At 44.4% G+C, this 17,183-nt stretch overlaps 1 protein-coding gene across 7 annotated transcripts in view; it reads left to right on the forward strand.

Annotated features, from left to right (window-relative positions):
• Positions 1–15,267, forward strand: part of CLUAP1 (clusterin associated protein 1) — a 41,554-nt gene extending 26,287 nt beyond the window's left edge. For all 7 annotated transcript variants that reach the window (XM_054533325.2, XM_054533323.2, XM_024233657.3 and 4 more), the window contains 5 exons: positions 1,189–1,330; positions 4,379–4,451; positions 8,852–8,959; positions 11,070–11,125; positions 14,560–15,267. In XM_054533325.2, coding sequence (XP_054389300.1) covers positions 1,189–1,330; positions 4,379–4,451; positions 8,852–8,959; positions 11,070–11,125; positions 14,560–14,709 — 529 coding nt within the window. In that variant the 3' untranslated portion in view covers positions 14,710–15,267. The remainder of the gene's footprint in view (positions 1–1,188; positions 1,331–4,378; positions 4,452–8,851; positions 8,960–11,069; positions 11,126–14,559) is intronic.
• The last annotated feature ends 1,916 nt before the right edge of the window (positions 15,268–17,183 follow it).

The following is a 17,183-nucleotide window of genomic DNA, read 5'->3' on the forward strand; positions in this document are numbered from 1 at the left end:
GGATCACCTGAGCCCAGGCATTCGATGCTGCAGTGAGCCATGATCATACCACTGCACTGTAGCCTGGGTGACAAAGTGAGATCCTGTCTCAACAAACAAAAAAAAAACACCAGCTTTAATTTGTAGCAACCTGTGGTCCCCTTTTTAGAGGATTGCTTTAAATTTGTAATATCCTGACAGTAGAACATTATTATTATTATTATTATTTCTTTTGAGATGGAGTCTCTCTGTGTTGCCTAGGCTGGAGTGCAGTGGCGCAATCTCGGCTCACTGCAACCTCCGCCTCCCAGGTTCAAGCGATTCTCCTGCCTCAGCAACCCGAGTAGCTGGGATTACAGGCATGCGCCACCACGCCTGGCTAATTTTTGTATTTTTAGTAGAGACGAGGTTTCACCATGTTGGCCAGGCTGGTCTCAAACTCCTGACCTCAGTTGATCCGCCCGCCTTGGCCTCCCAAAGTGCTGGGATTACAGGCGTGAGCCACCGCACCTGGCCAACAGTAGAACATTATACCCAAATAAGATAATAATATATATATTGATTGATTTTGAGAGATGTGTCTGGTATGTGATTTTTTGCCTTTAGAGATGGGGTCTCAGTGTGTCACCCAGGCTGGAGGGCTGGAGTGCCATGGCAAGGTCAGAGGATCCTCACTCACTGCAGCCTTGAACTCCAGGGCTCAATCCTCCTCCTACCTCAGCCTCCCAAAGTGCTAGGGTTAAGGTGTGAGCCAGTGCGCCCAGCCTGATCATTTTTAACTCTATTGAGATTATGGTATATTGAAATGAAATAAAGATTATAAAATTTCTTGGTATATTTAATTTTTGTTTAAAATGCATTCCTATCTATATTTATGCATAGAAAAGTCTGGAAGGATGTATGTCAACTATCAAGCGCTTATACCTGGTGATGGGATTATCAGTAATTTTTACGTCATTCTTCATACTTTCAGGATTATTTCAAGTTTTTACAAAGAGCACATCTTATTTATGATGAAAAAGAAGTATGTTCATTTTGGAGGGAGAAAGGAGAAAAGGGAAAATATTTTTAAGCAGTTACAAGAATGAAGGACCTTCTCTAATTAAGGGTTTCCAGAGAAAGCCACCATGGTGTCTGAAACTGTGAATACCCATTTCAAACTACTGCATATAATTCACCTTTTCTTTCTGTTTCATTTGCTTCTTTTAGGCCATGTTTTATGGATGAGTATGAGAAGACTGAGGAAGAATTACAAAAGCAGTATGACATTTATCTGGAGAAATTTCAAAATCTGACTTATCTGGAACAACAGCTTGAAGATCATCATAGGATGGAGCAAGAAAGGTTTGAGGTGAGCTGAGCCTGTCCTCTGTTCAGCCATTCCTTCTGGTGTGTTATTTTGTACTAGGTGACAGGTCATTTTGTTAATATCATTGTGAAAAAAATATCAGTACATGTTTTTTCTCCCAGGTCAGTCTGAGGATTGCTCATGTAATGCGTTTGTTTTGCTGGCAGTGTACCGTGGACTCCAGGGTTGTCAAATCTTTGATGTCATATTTCATCAGGTTTAGTCAGTTAAGAGAACAGACAGGGCCGACATGAGGCCTGTGCGGCTGCGTAAGACCCTGTGCCGACATGGGGCGAGTGCTTGCTTTCAGGCCCTGTTGTCACTGTCTTGAAATTCATAATAATTTTTAAGTGCATTTTATTTTCCACTGATCCCAAAAATTATGTAGCTGGTCTCGAGTGCAGATTTAAAAGCTTGCTTGGCTTCGGGAGGCCAAGACGAGTGGAACACTTGAGGTCAGGAGTTCGAGACCAGCCTGGCCAACATGGTGAAACCCCACCTCTCCTAAAAATACAAAAAATTAGCTGGGTGTGGTGGTACACACCTGTAGTCCCAGCTACTCGAGAGGCTGAGACAGGAGAATCACTTGAACCTGGGAGGCAGAGGTCTCAGTGAGCCAAGATCATGCCACTGTACTCCAGCCTGGACAACAGAGCAAGATCCCATCTCCAAAAATAAGGTGCAACGGCTTATACTTGTAATCCCAGCACTTTGGGAGGCTTAGGCAGGAGGATCACTGGAGCCCAGGAGTCTGAGACCAGTTTGGGCAGCATAATGAGACCCTGTCTCTACAAAGAAGTAAAAATAAATTAGCTGGGCATGGTGTTACACGCCTGTTGTCTCAGCTACTTGGGAGGCTGAGATGGAAGGATTGCTTGAGCCTGGGAGTTTGAAGTTGGAGTGAGCCATGATCATGCCAATGCACTCCAGCTTGGTTGACAGAGCAAGACCCTGTCTCAAAAAGAAAAAAAAAAAAGGGTCGGGTGCAGTGGCTCACGCCTGTAATCCCAGCACTTTGGGAGGCCACAGCTGGTGGATCACGAGGTCAGGAGTTTGAAATCAGCTTGTCCAAGATGGTGAAACCCCGTCTACTAAAAATACAAAATTTATCTGATATGGTGGTGGGCTCCTGTAATCCCAGCTACTTGGGAGGCTAAGGCAGGAGAATTGCTTGAACCCAGGAGGCAGAGGTTGCAGTGAGCCGAGATTGCGCTACTGTACTCTAGCCTGGGCGACAGAGCAAGACACCATCTCAAAAAAAAAAAAAGAGATTTTCAAGTCCTGGTTAATTGAATCACCAGAATAGCTCATTGGAGATTGTTTTGTAAAGAGGAATGGCAGTTTATTGATTGATTGTGGGAAATAAATGTGTGGCCTTGAACCTGACCAACCATCTTACAGGTTCCTCTCATCCCTGTGGGTAAGGCCATTTAGGAAAAGAGTGTTTCAGACCCGAGCATGAGTTGGTAAATGTGGAATTTAGAGCAAAGGGAATTGAACCAAGTTGTGATCAATTTTTGAACTGCCGTATCCTTAACCTGAGAATGGTCATTTAGACTCGATTTGCATGATGAAATTGGTCTGCAGTCTCCCCTTCTCATGCCCTTGACAGCTTTTGGTATTAAGGTTATGCTAGGCTTCTTACAATCCTGAGCATTTGAGTTCGGCAGAGCTATTTTGTTGTCCAGGAGGACTAACTAGGAGTACCTAACGCATCCGTGTGGACACACGTCATCTTGACGAGGAATTCATTACTAGCATTACTCTGTGGCAGAGGCAGGCCATGGAGACATGGTATGGGACAGGCACATTTCCAGGGCACTGGAAAGAGCCTGGAGTTTAGAACATTTTAAACATTGGGTACCTGGGAAAGAACAGTCAAGGGCAGTGAAAAGAAACGTTGGCCATTTTGTTGTATTATCTGGGGCCACCTCTGGATTCAGAGAACAAACCAAACAGTATGCCTCAGAATGGCAGGTAGGTGGCCCAGGAAACTTCCGAGGGAGCCCCTCTACCCTACCCTTCCTTCAACAAGTACATCTCTTTTTCTCTTACTCACCCTCGGTCTCTGTCATTAGAATACCTGTTCCCTTGAAATACCCCATGCCTGAAACACAGTGCTTTATTTTTAATGTTTAGAACAACAACAATATATAAAGCCAACTTTCTCCCTCTGTCTTTCCCTCCCCCCACCGCCACCGTCTCTTTCTCTTTCTCAACAGGGTCTCACTCTGTTGCCTGCCACTCTGTCTGGAGCACAGGGTGTGATCATGGCTCACTGTAGCTTCAGACCTCCTGGGCTCAAGCAATCCTCCCACCTCAGCCTCTTGAGTAGCTGGGACTATAGGCACTTGCCACCTTACCTGGCTAAATTTTTAAAATTTGTTGTAGAGATGAGGTTTCCCTATGTTGCCCAGGCTGGTCTCAAACTCCTGGGCTCAAGTGATCCTACTGCCTTGGCCTCCCAAAGCATGGGGGTAACAGGTGTGAGCCACCACGCCCAGCCCCCATTCTCTTCCTTGATAATAATCAAGGCCACATTTTATGATCTGAGATATTTCCTCCTGTCCCCACCCCTGTTCTCATCCTTACCTGTCCCACCATTTAGCATCTTTTGAGCTGGAGTCTGAAGGCAGGGCAGGAAAGATAAATGATAAAATCTATACTTTCTTCCTTTGAAAGCAAGAGGCCTGTCTCTGCCCTAAAGTTAGATGTGTCTGTTCTGTGTCCCCAGGTCATACAGGCATGCGTGGTGGGCATTTAGTTCTCCTCAGAGGCAGGGAAATGCAATCGGAGAAGCATGGGGTGGGGCATCTGCTTCACTGTGGGCGCCCCTGTCCACCAGGCCACCAGGCAACCTCAGAGAGAAAGGGCAATAAGTTTCAGGACCCTGGAGTTGCTCAGGCAGTGTTAATTATCTTCCCCTTCCTTGAGTTTAGCTCTTTTTTTGTTCTGTAGCACAAACTTAGCAGTCCTTACACAGTGGTGAAGAAGAATCGAACAGTCCAGAAAAGGGCCATCTCTCCTGAGTCTGTTTTTCCTCTTCCACAGGAAGCTAAAAACACTCTCTGCCTGATACAGAACAAGCTCAAGGAGGAAGAGAAGCGCCTGCTCAAGAGTGGAAGTAAGGCTGGGCTTTGTAAACGAGCAGTTTACTCTGGACTAGCATTTTCAGCCTTGAGATATATATATATATTTTTTTAATATGTATTTTCTTCTTTTTTTCAGCAGTTTTTTTTTTTACTGTAGTAAGAACACTTCACTTTACATCTTCAATTTTGAAAAGTATAATAAATTACTGTTGACTATAGGTACAAAAATATTTTCAAAAGGCAGTTTTCTCACAACTTCTATATTGGGTACCATTGTATTCACTCAAGAGTCTGGTTTAAATATAGCATTTAAAACACGTTTTGTTCTTGTGCCAGTTAAGATAGTGTTTTCCCATGTTTAAATGATAGTTTGAATTATATATGATGCGTAACTATAAGAAAACGTGGCCTTAGAGGTGTGTAGGGTTCTGTATTTTCAGGCTGCATGATGGGAAGCAAGCATTGGGATGCAGTGCAGGGAGAGGAGCCACTCGCTTCGTGATGGTCCCCGTGCTGCTGAGATGCCCGCCATAATCCAGAATGGCTCAGCAAGACACTCAGCTGGAGAGACACAGGGTTACGTCCATAGAAGGCCTAGATTCCGGGAAGGAGCTCTCTGTGACCAGGCAGCTTCCATTATCCCTGCGTGGGTGGCAAGCCACCCAGCTGCTGAGGCAAGAGACCAAGGGCACGAGCTGTTCCAGTATAATAAAATATATAAAATAAGAATAGTTATACTAGATATAGATCATAGATATGATTATATATGAATATCATTAATCATTAGTTTATAGCAATTACTCTTTATTCCAATATCATAATAATCCTCACTCTACAATCATAACCTAGGAAAAAACAGGCCATGCAGAGATAGGAGCTGAGGGGACATGGTGAGAAGTGACCAGAAGACAAGAGTGCGAACCTTCTGTTATGCCCAGACAGGGCCACCAGAGGGCTCCTTGGTCTAGCGGAAACACCAGCGTCTGGGAAGACGCCCGTTGCCAAGTGGACCATGGTCTAGCGGCAGCATCAGTGTCAAGGAAGAACACCTGCTACTTAGCAGACCGGGAGAGGGCGTCTCCCTTTCCCCGGGGGAGTTTAGAGAAGACTTTACTCCTCCACCTCTTGTGGAGGGCCTGACATCAGTCAGGCCTGCCCACAGTTATCCGGAGGCCTAACAGTTCCTCTGTGGTGCTGTGCTTCAGTGGTCATGCGCCTAGTCTGCCTTCATGTTCTGTCCTGTACACCTGGCTCTGCCTTTTAGATAGCAGTAGCAAATTAGTGAAAGTACTAAAAGTCTCTGATAAGCAGAAATAATGGTGTAAGCTGTCTCTCTCTCCTCTCTCCCTCTCTCTCTGCCTCGGCTGCCAGGCAGGGAAGAGCCCCCTGTCCAGTGGATAGGTGACCCATGTGACCTTACCTATCATTGGAGATGGCTCACACTCCTTACTCTGCCCCTTTGTCTTGTATCCAATAAATATCAGCGCAGCCTGGCATTCGGGGCCACTACCAGTCTCCACGTCTTGGTGGTAGTGGTCCCCCGAGCCCAGCTGTCTTTTCTTTTATCTCTTTGTCTTGTGTCTTTATTTCTACACTCTCTTGTCTCTGCACATGGGGAGAAAACCCACCAACCCTGTGGGGCTGGACCCTACATCCCTGAACTTCAGTGTCAAGTCACTGTCAGGGACCAGTAGCAGCCCAGGATCTTCCTGCTGAATCAACAGGCTTGTTGCATGGAGTTCCTCCTCCTCTTGCTGGTTGCCCTTTCTTTTCTTCAGGGTGAAGTATTCTATTCACTCTCATGTTGAGGGCAGCATACTTGAGGCAGCAGGCCCACACACATGCTCCCGCATGCTCTCTCGCTCTCTCTCTTTCTTTGCCGTTTCCCTTGTATCTCTCTCATTTTGCACCTGTTCTATGACTCTCTCATCTGAATCTCAGGAAACTTTGGAGGAAGGATAGGGACTGCTGGGAAATCCTCCAGGAACAAGGTTAGGAAATTTGAAGGGCCTGTCTAGCCAAAGCAGCCCTCCCCTTTTTAGTTTCATGTCAGCCAGGAGCGTGTGAGGCAGCCCTCAGTGATCAGCCTGCATGGGGTTTGTCCCTTGCAAGAGGCCCAGCTCAGCTAGGAGCCCTGGTTCATTATTTGCATCCCATTCTGTCCCCAGGCCAGGATGCTAAGACCTGCCATTCTGATCTTGCTTTATTCACCAAGATTTACCTCTATGTTTTCTTCTAGGAGTTCTATAGTTTTAGCTCTTACATTTAGGTCTCTGATCCACTTTGAGTTAATTTTTGTATATGGTGTGAGATAGGGAGTCCAACTGCATTCTTTTGCATGTGGCTAGTCAGTTGTCCTATTATCATTTGTTGAAAAGACTGTTATTTCCCCATTGAATTATACTGGCATGTTGTCAGTCATACTTAATTTTAATTGTCACTGTCAGCTCAGTGGTTTCAGTGTCAGCATGCATTAATGTCTTAGTCTGTTTTGTGCTGCTATAACAGAATACCTGAGACTGGGTAATTATATATTTTACATAAAATATATACAGCATTATATATATGTATATATGCAGTCGTCCCTCAATATCTGCGAAGAACTGGTGTCACAACCCACCTGTGGATACCAAAATCCACAGATGTTCAAGTCCTTTTCATGTAACCTATGCACATCCTCCCATATACTTTAAATCATCTCTAGATTACGTAAAATACCTAACATAATGCCTATACATCACTTCATTCACATGGATTCAACATAGTACTTGCTATGTGGCAAATTCAAGTTTTGCTTTTTGGAACTTTGTAGATCTTTTTTGAACTTTGTAGATTTTTTTTCCAAATAATTCAGATCCATGGTTGGCTGAACCCGTGGATGTGAAATCCGTGGATACAGAGGGCCAGTTTTATATGTGTGTGTGTGTGTGTGTGTGTGTGGTTTATATATATATGGCATATATAATATATTATATATTTATTATATTTATATTTATAATATATTTATTATAAATATATTAAATATAAATATAATATATAATATATAATAAATATATAATATATAAATATATGTAAATATATAATAAATATATAATATATTTATTATAATTAATATATATTATATAATATGTTATATTTATAATAATATATATTATAATATATAATACGTATTATATATTATATTACGTATATATACGTATATACGTATTATATAATACGTATAATACGTATTATATATTATATTTTATATATATTTTATATATATAATATATTTTATATTTTATATATATTATATTTTATATATATTTTATATATATAATATTATATTTTATATATATTTTATATATAATATTATATTTTATATATATTATTTATATATATTATATTATATATATATTATTTATATATAATATTATTTTATATATATTATATATATATTATATTTTATATATATTTTATATATAATATTATATTTTATATATATTTTATATATAATATTATATTTTATATATATTTTATATATAATATTATATTTTATATATATTTTATATATATAATATATTTTATATTATATTATATATATTATGTATTATATATTATATATTATATTTATATATAATAAATATATTATATGTAAATATATGTAAATATATATATATTATTATATAATAAATATAAATATAATTTATATATATAATATAGTATATAATATATTATTAATTAATAATTAATTATTAATATATATTATATTATATATTATATAATATATATAAAACATGACATATATTGTATATAATATATATGACAATTATATAACTATATATAATATATTAGTATTAGGTTATACTGTTATCATTATAATCAGAAACTTACTTGTCTGAAACTTAATGAGCCACAGTTCTAGGGGCAAGCCCAAGATCAAGGAGCTGCATCTTGCTGCACCATCCCATGGCAGAAGGGCAAAGAGAGGGCGAGAGAGAGCAAGAGATCAAACTCACAGCCTCAAGCCCTTTTATAACCAGCATTAATCCATTCTTCAAGGCGGAGCCCTCATGACCTAAACAACTCTCAGTATGCCCCACCTCCCAACACTGTTGCATTGGGATTTAAGTTTCCAACACATGCTTTTGGGAGACACATTGAAATCATATAATAGCAGTTGACTTTAGTTTACCTGCTCACTTCTCAGGTCTGTATTGGTTTGAGTTGTAAGAAGCAATCTTATTGAGCCTGAGGTACATGTATTAATTTTATTTTAAAATTGATTATATAATTTGATTTGCATTGCATGGGATAAGGATTTAATGTCTTAATTTCCTGGATGGAATAAGAAATGAACAAATGACTTTTGCACACAAACCTTACTGGGCAGAGCTGTTTAGTTGTGATGATGAAGCCACTCCTTTGTTTTGCCTGCTTGTGTTCCTGCCAGGTAATGATGACTCAGACATAGACATCCAGGAGGACGATGAATCCGACAGTGAGTTGGAAGAAAGGCAGCTGCCCAAGCCGCGGACAGCCATGGAGATGCTCATGCAAGGTACCCCAGCGTCTTTTGCTGGACTTCCTCCCTGTGCCCTGTTTCACAGAACACCTGGCCAGGACTGGGGCAGGCTGCTTAGTGTTGAGGCCCACAAGAGTTGCTATGAATGGCCCCTAGAAGCAGCTCTTGCTCAGGTTTATCCTGTTCTGTTGTTTATGGCTCTTGAACTGCTCAGTGGTCATGTTTGCTCCTAATACTCTTACTTGTCTGTGATCCCAAGACTGGATGGTTCATATTTATGGCTTGGTATTTCTCAGAGCCACAAGAACACATTGCCTCTGCCACTCTCAGTGCAGTGATATACCTAATAGCCTGAGAATTAATGCAGAAAGGGACTTAAATGAGCACCTCTGCCTTAAAAAAAAAAAAGTTCTAATTCCTTTACTCATCACAAAAGATTCAAGCAACAAAGCTCAGCGCAGTGGTGCACGCCTTATTCCCAGCTACTCAGGAGGCTGAGGCAGAAGGATCATTTGAGCCCAGGAGCTCGGAGCTGTAGTATGTGATGATTGTGTCTGTGAATAGCCACTGCACTCCGGCCTGGGCAACATAGAGGGGCTCTTAAAACTAAGTTAAGCCAGGAACGGTGGCTCACGCCTATAATCCCAGCACTTTGGGAGGCCGAGGCGGGTGGATCATGAGGTCAAGAGATCGAGACCATCCTGGCTAATACGGTGAAACCCCGTCTCTACTAAAAATAAAAAAAAATTAGTTGGGTGCAATGGCAGGCGCCTGTAGTCCCAGCTACTCGGGAGGCTGAGGCAGGAGAATGGCGTGAACCTGGGAGGCGGAGCTTGCAGTGAGCTGAGATCACGCCACTGCATTCCAGCCTGGGCAACAGAGCGAGACTCTGTCTCAAAAAAAAAAAAAAAAAAGAGTTAAAACAAAAAAAGACTCAGGCAACAAAATTTGTAGAGCGAATGTGAATTCTCTCCTGGGGTCTTCCTCATGTCCCACTCCCACCTGGGAGGGCTCATGGCTAGTGGCCAGGGTGGGTGTGTCTTTACAGATTACGTTTCTGTACATATACGTACGCGCACACATACACATACAAAGATCCCCTGAGAAAAATATAACCAGAGTGCAACCAGAAGGTTTGTATGGTTCTGCAACTTGCTTTTGTTTTTAAAAACTAAATACAACTGGAACTCTTCCTCTGACAGTAATAGATCTGCCCCCTAATTTTTTTTTTGAGACAAGGTCTTGCTCCTGGTCCCCAGGCTGGAGTGCAATGGCGTGATCTTGGCTCACTGCAACCTCTGCTTCCCGGAGGGAGCAATTCTCCTGCAATCCCAAGTAGCTGGGGTTACAGGCCTGCGCCACCACACCCAGATAATTTTTGTATTTTTAGTAGAGACGGGGTTTCACCATGTTGGCCAGGCTGGTCTCGAACTCCCAACCTCAGGTGATCCACCTGCCTCAGCCTCCCAAAGTGCTGGGATTACAGGCGTGAGCCACTGCTCCTGGCCTGCCCCCTACTTTTTAATGGCTATGTCATATTCCTAGCAGGACTGTACCCATGATTTACTGGGCATTCTCACATTGATATTTCCCCTCTTTTCCTTGTATGTACATCTTTCTGCATGTCTGCATATCTTTAGGTTGCATCATTAAAAGTCAAATTCTTAGGTGAAAGGTTTTGTAAATTTTTATTTTAATACTATAAAATTCTCCTATATTTGCCTTTAAAAACATTTCTTATCTACCACCTGTTAATCCTGTTAATGTTTGGAGCACAGTTGCTTTTTTTTTTGGAGACAGAATCTCATTCTGTCGTTCAGACTAAAGTGCAGTGGCGCGATCTCAGCTCACTGCAACCTCTGCTTCCCGGTTTCAAGTGAGTCTCCTGCCTCAGCCTCCCGAGTAGCTGAGACTACAGGTGTGAACCACCATACCTAGCTAATTTTTTAAAAAATTTCTGTAGAGATGAGGTTTCATTATGTTGCCCAGGCTGGCCTCAAACTCCTGGCCTCCTGTCTCAGCCTCCCAAAGTCCTGGGATTATACACAAAAGCCAACAGGCCTGGCCAGAAAACAAATCTTGAATGCTATTTCCTGTTTTATTTTCCAAGATTTTTATGACTTCTTCATGCTTTTGTTGTTCTCAGGAAGACCTGGCAAACGCATTGTGGGCATGATGCAAGGTGGAGACTCCGATGACAATGTAAGTCCCCCGCTCACCTCAGTGGTTCTGTGCGCTCTGGGTTTGGCTGTCCCCATAGATGGGAGTGGCTGAATTGCTGCCAGCAGCCAGGGAGCCGTCTATGGTCAGCCCTGCTGTGCCTCAATGCATGGCAGGGTTTGGCCTCATGAGGCTCTGGACTCTTCCTTGCTCGTGGATGGCTCATCTCTTTTCAAGTGAATGTGCTTGCTCTGCTTTTTTCGCTTTCTCACTGTTCTTTCCATTCTCGCTTTCCAAAGATGGAAGCAGCACCAGCTCTCTTAGGTAAATGCAAGACTTCCAGTTCCAAGAAGCAGGTTGGTTTTCTGTTCTGCCTCATGTGTTTGTGGGTGTCTGTCAGCCCTCCCGGGGCCAGCCAGGGGCCTCTCCCTAGGAGTGATGCTTCCTCTCTCCTGGGCAAAAAGCCACTCAAAAGGGATCCCATGGTGACAGCGGGATCACTGAAGGCCCCTATGCTAAAAAGGAGGCGCAAGCATGGAGCCTGGAGACGGGGAAAGCTCAGGCTGGGCAGTCCTCAGGCCCTGGGCCGTAACCTAGAAATGAAGGAAGACACCAAGGCCGGGCTCAGGACCAGCCCTCCTCCCTGCTCTGTGCTGGGGACGGAACAGTGAAGCAGTACTGTCCCCAGACCAGGCCCTCGAGGTGCCAGGCATGAGGCTGAGACATAAGCTGCCTTGAGCTTTACTGAGTGGATAACTCCCTGGAGCACTTAAGCAAAAGGGGAGTCTAGGGGTCCTCGGTGGGGTCTGGTCATCAGGGCTCTGCCGGCCATTGCTCAAGTCTACGTTCTTTGTTGCGTCCCTGGCAGTGCTGCTCGGCCCACACAGCGAAGGGCGACTAGACAGAGACTGACCCCAGGCTGCCTCCATTGGTGGATACACCTGTGTCTGGGGCATGGCACTAGTGGCTGCATAGAGACAGAAACAGGGCTGTGTGTTCTTGCACACAGATTCACGCACCCGCAGTCCGTGCTGCTGCAGAATTCACAGTGAGGAGAGGCCGCTCAGGCTTGCCGGCAGTTTGCAGAAATCAGGCCTTGAATTCACAGGGCACAGTCTGTAGAGAAGCAGAGAGAGCAACTAGAAAATAATTTTCCTAACAAGCTCGGGTGTGGATGGTAAATAGCTTCTCTCCGTCTTGCCCACCCAAGACAGAAGTAGAGGGAGTGTGGCATGGGCGCTGGAGATGCTGAGGCAGCACCGCCTGCCTCTTCTCCAGGGTTTGCCTTCTCTCTTCTCAGAGCGAATGCATTAGTCGCAGCTGAGCTTTATGCCTGGTGGTCACTTGTTTATTTCAAGGAGGCTGTGTCCATGCAGCCCTCCAGGCACAGGGTTCCATGCTTTACATGTTCAGGCATCCAACACGTGTCTGTTGAGTGCCTGCCACATGCCAGTGCTGTCGTGGATTATGGGGGAACGCAGCAGAGGGCAGAGACAAGCCCCCGCTTCATGGCTCACACCCCAGCAATAATGATGGATCGTCGGATCAGGGCTTATGGTGTTAACAGGAGGAATAACAGCTTCAGGGGACAGGGAGTGACAGGGAACAAGGAGGGGGTGGCGTCTTCTGCGAGGTCAGTGAAGGGCTCTGACGTGGTGGTGTTTGAGCAGGGCCTGAGTGGAGGGAGCGAGCGCACGGGTTGGCAGCACCTGGGCATGTGGAATGCGCTCCTCGCATGGAGGAGCAGAGCCAGCTGGTGTGATTGTGGGTGAGTGAACGAGGCAGCAGGGGCCATGCAGAGCCTTGCAGGATGAGATGAAGACTCTGTGTTTTCTCTGAGTGTGAGGGGAAGGCCCTGAAGAATCATGAGCCCAGAAGGGTCAAGAGCTGATGATCCCTGTTTGAGAGAAGCCAGTTAGGAGGCGCCTGCACCCGTGGAGGTCAGAGGTGACGGTGCTTGGCCGAAGGTGTGGCAGCAGAGGTGTTGAGAAATGGTCAGGTCCTGGGTCTGTCTCTAAGAACCATCAGGTTTCGTGAATTGATTGGACATAGGCTGTTAGAGAAAGAGAAAAATGAGGGTGCCTGGGCTTGGTCTAATCAGCAGAAAGCAGAGTTTCATTTTCTGAGATGGGGCCGACTTGACAAAGGGGTTTGGAGGGCAGATGGAAAGTTTGGTTTTGGACATTCTGAATGTGACAGCCGTATGCTAGGGTTGAGTAGCCAGGTGGAATTTAAGTCTGGAGTTCAAGGGCCACGTCTGGGCTAGACATAGAATTTTGGGAGCCACCCTTATTTGGTTGGTTTCTAAGCCACAAGGATAGATGTGACTGCCTAGGGAGAGCAAGTAGAATGAGAAGAGAGGCGACCCAAGGTCCTGAGCTGCATCTGCCCTGCAGAGGTCGGGGAGGAAGGGGCAGGTAGAGGAGGCTGAGGGGCGTCAGCAGTGAGGAAGGGGGACCTGGACTAGAGAAGGGGCCCTGGGGGATAGAGAAGATGGGTTTTAAGGATGAAGGGGTGATTCCACAGCTCAAGCAGGATGAGGCCTGAGAATCGATCCCAATCCGTTGAATGTTTCTGTCTTGACAGGAGCAGTGCTGGGGTCAGTAGGTGAGAACCCAGGGGAACTGAAGCAGTCGTGAGGGGCACAGGTGTGGACAGTGAGTTCAACGACTCACTCAGGAGCTCTGTGTGAGGGGAGAGAGACAGGGCAGAGCAGCTGGAGAGGAAGGTGGGATTACCTTTGAGGTTTTTTTTCAAGAAGCAAATTACAGCATGAGTGTGCACCGGCGGGAATGATCTAGATAGAACGACCAGCCATCCTGGTTTACATGGGACGCAGGAACTGCCGTTTTAAAGCTGGGCTGAGTTGGTCGCCCTGGAGCCCTTGATCTGATGAGGAGAGAGAGGGTGTGTCTTTCACTTTGCTCCCCTCCTTTTTTTTGAGATGGAGTCTTGCTTTGGAGTGCAGTGGTGCAATCTCAGCTCACTGCACCTCCGCCTCCCAGGTTCAAGCGATTCTCCTGCCTCAGCCTCCGGAGTAGCTGGGATTCACTTTGCTCCTTATACCAATGCCTATGTTGCTTTCCATCCACAATCTGCAAAACGCCAAAACAGGCCTCCCTTCCCTCTCTCCAAGCCCCTGTCCTTCTTGCCATCTGTAGGGGGAGTCTCTGGGTCCAGTGGCCCTCAGTGCAGATGAAGAGTGCTTCTTAGACACTGCAGGAGAGCCAGCCCCTACAGCACCACACCCAGATGCACCTGGAGTTTGGAGGATTCTGGTTGGATGATAAATTCCAGCTGGCAGTACATAGCCTTGGTCCCATCCGTATGCCCTCCCACAGCCTGCTTGCCACTCTGCCAGCCTCTTCCTTCACACAGGGATGCTGCTATAGAAAGGGAGGCAGAGAGTCTTAGGACAAGATGTCAGGAATGAGGTGGGACCCCCCCCCATTGCATCTGCCATTTTTTTCCTATAGGAGGACTCGGAGGAGAGTGAAATTGACATGGAAGATGATGATGACGAGGATGACGATTTGGAAGACGAGAGCGTTTCTCTTTCACCAACCAAGCCCAATCGAAGGGTCCGGAAACCTGAACCCCTAGATGAGAGTGACAATGACTTCTGACCCTTTTGCCAAGGGACCCTGGCAGATTAAAACCCTCAGACTTGTAGGTAAATGGGAACTTAGAAGGTTAGGAAGGCAACGCCTGTTTTGTTCACTAAGTTGGCTGGATTCATGATCACTGAAGCAATACTTATTTCTGCTTTAGCCTCCTGTGTTTGCATTCCATGAAGCTTAAATAAGAATTGAAGCAAATCCCTAAGATTTATTTTTTTCCACCTTATTTATCTCCTAAAACTTGAGGAATCCATGTGTTCTTAGTGATTCACATCCAGGGGACAAAAACTCAAGGAGAAATAAGCTCTGACACCACACAGGTCTTGGCTGCTTCTGTTACTCTACATTTTCTCTGAGACTCCAGCAGAGTTGGGGCTGGAACTGGGCACTGGGGACTCACGTTTGGAATCGTAGGGGAACATCTGGCTGTTAATCACTTGCACAGTTGAGAACATTTCCCATACGTCGGCTTTTAATTATAGCTCTTATTTCATTTTGTAATCTTATTTTCTTTCTTCTGCATGTTCACAATACCAAGCATTAAATGTATTTTAATAACTAAAATTTTCTGAAAGAAGGTTAGCTAAAGTTAAATGAAAACTTGGTTTCTTTGAAAGTCAGGCAATAGAAACAGGCTCCAGATGAGGAATCCTGCATTTTCTGTCGGAAGCTGACATTCCTCTGGGAGTCCAGTTCACCTTGGATTACAGCCACCTTCACATTTCCACAGCTGGGACTAAATCTGGAAACTCTGGTGACCTGGGCTGCCCTCTCGGAGACTCCAGACTCCCATGGCAATGACAGCCGGGACACACTCCTTCCCTCCAGCCAGGGTTTCTCTAAAGGAGCTTTGTTTTGTCTCAAGTGTGGCAAGACATAGTGCACAACACACGGACAAACGCAGGTTTCCTGCAGCTCGCTACCTAAGTGTTTCTGTAGGGGAAGGAGCCAATTAAGAAAAAGTGTTGGTACAGATTCATGTGTCTGGTTTAAAAAAACAACACAGGATTGAATTAAGTAGAGTAGTAGCACTAGAAGAATTTTTGTGTTGTGAAATTAGAAGTGGAGTTGGTTTTTTTCTTTTTTCTTCTTTTTTTTTTTTTTAATATGAAAAGTACTTAGCTGGGAGTGGTGGCAAGCACCCTTGGGCCCAGCTACTCAGGAGGCCAAGGTGGGAGGATCACTTGAGCCCAGGAGTTTTAGACTAGCCTGGACAACTAAGTGAGACTCCATCTCTACAAAAAAATTAAAAAATTAGCCAGGTGTGGAGGGGCACGCCTATGGTCTCAGCTATTCAGGAGGCTGAGGCAGGAGAATCACTTGAGACCAGGAGGTTGAGGCTGCAATGAGCCGTGATCATGCCACTGCACTCCAGCCTGGGTGACAGAGGGAGACCCTGTCTTTAAAAAAAAGAAAAAGAAAAGCACACTGCTTGTAAAAAGCGCACAGTAGGCCAGGCGTGGTGGCTCATGCCTGTAATCCTAGCACTTTGAGAGGCTGAGGCGGGTGGATCACCTGAGGTCAAGGGTTTGAGACCAGCCTGGCCAACATGGTGAAACCCCACCTCTACTAAAAATACAAAAATTAGCCAGGCGTGGTAGCGCATGCCTGTAACCCCAGCTACTGGGGAGGCTGAGGCAGGAGAATCGCTTGAACCTAGGAGGCGGAGGTTGCAGTGAGCCGAGATGGCGCCACTGCACTCCAGCCTGGGCAGCAGAGTGAGACTCCATCTCAAAAAAAAAAAAAAAAAAAAAGCAAAAAAGCATACAGTAAATTAAAAAAAAAGAACAAAAGTTTTCACTTATTTTACAATTAAAAAGTCGGAAGACTTCTGAAGTTATCTTTTAATACATGTATTTAACACCATACTTCATATTATTAAATAGGTTTTACTTAAAAATATAATTATTTTATTTGTACCTGTCAGATATAAATACTTATTCAGGAGTTCACAGGTATGAAAAGATACACATAAATTTTAGGAACTTTTGAGTTATTTCTGTCATTTTTGCTTTTTTCTCTTTCTTTTCCTAAATTTTATGTATAAGATTACCCCTTTAAAAAAAAAAAAAAAAACAGCCAGCATTCAGTGAATTCACCAGTAATTTGAAATGCGCCATATTGTAAACGATCCACTGACAGGGAAGCCAGCGTGTTGGAGCCATGCCAGCCACCTCAGACACCGTGGCTCTAAGATGCGGAAGAGTCACTGCATCTTCTTGAATGTTACAGATTTGGTTTGCCTGAATGTGACTTGACTTCTGTTTTGAAAAAACATACAAATAGAGTTCTATTTTCCTTATGTGATGCTTTCTTCTAACACACTTTAACACAGAAGCCTAACCTAGCTACAAAGAGCCCATCCACAGACATAGGCAACAGCTCCAAAGGGTATTTCATTGTGTCACCTGCTTCTAGATCATCTGTTAGTTAACTGACTTTGTGCAGAGTCTCACCATGTATAGCACTGCCTTGCTTGA

Source organism: Pongo abelii, chromosome 18 (assembly GCF_028885655.2).
Source record: "Pongo abelii isolate AG06213 chromosome 18, NHGRI_mPonAbe1-v2.0_pri, whole genome shotgun sequence".
Lineage (NCBI taxonomy): Eukaryota > Metazoa > Chordata > Mammalia > Primates > Hominidae > Pongo > Pongo abelii.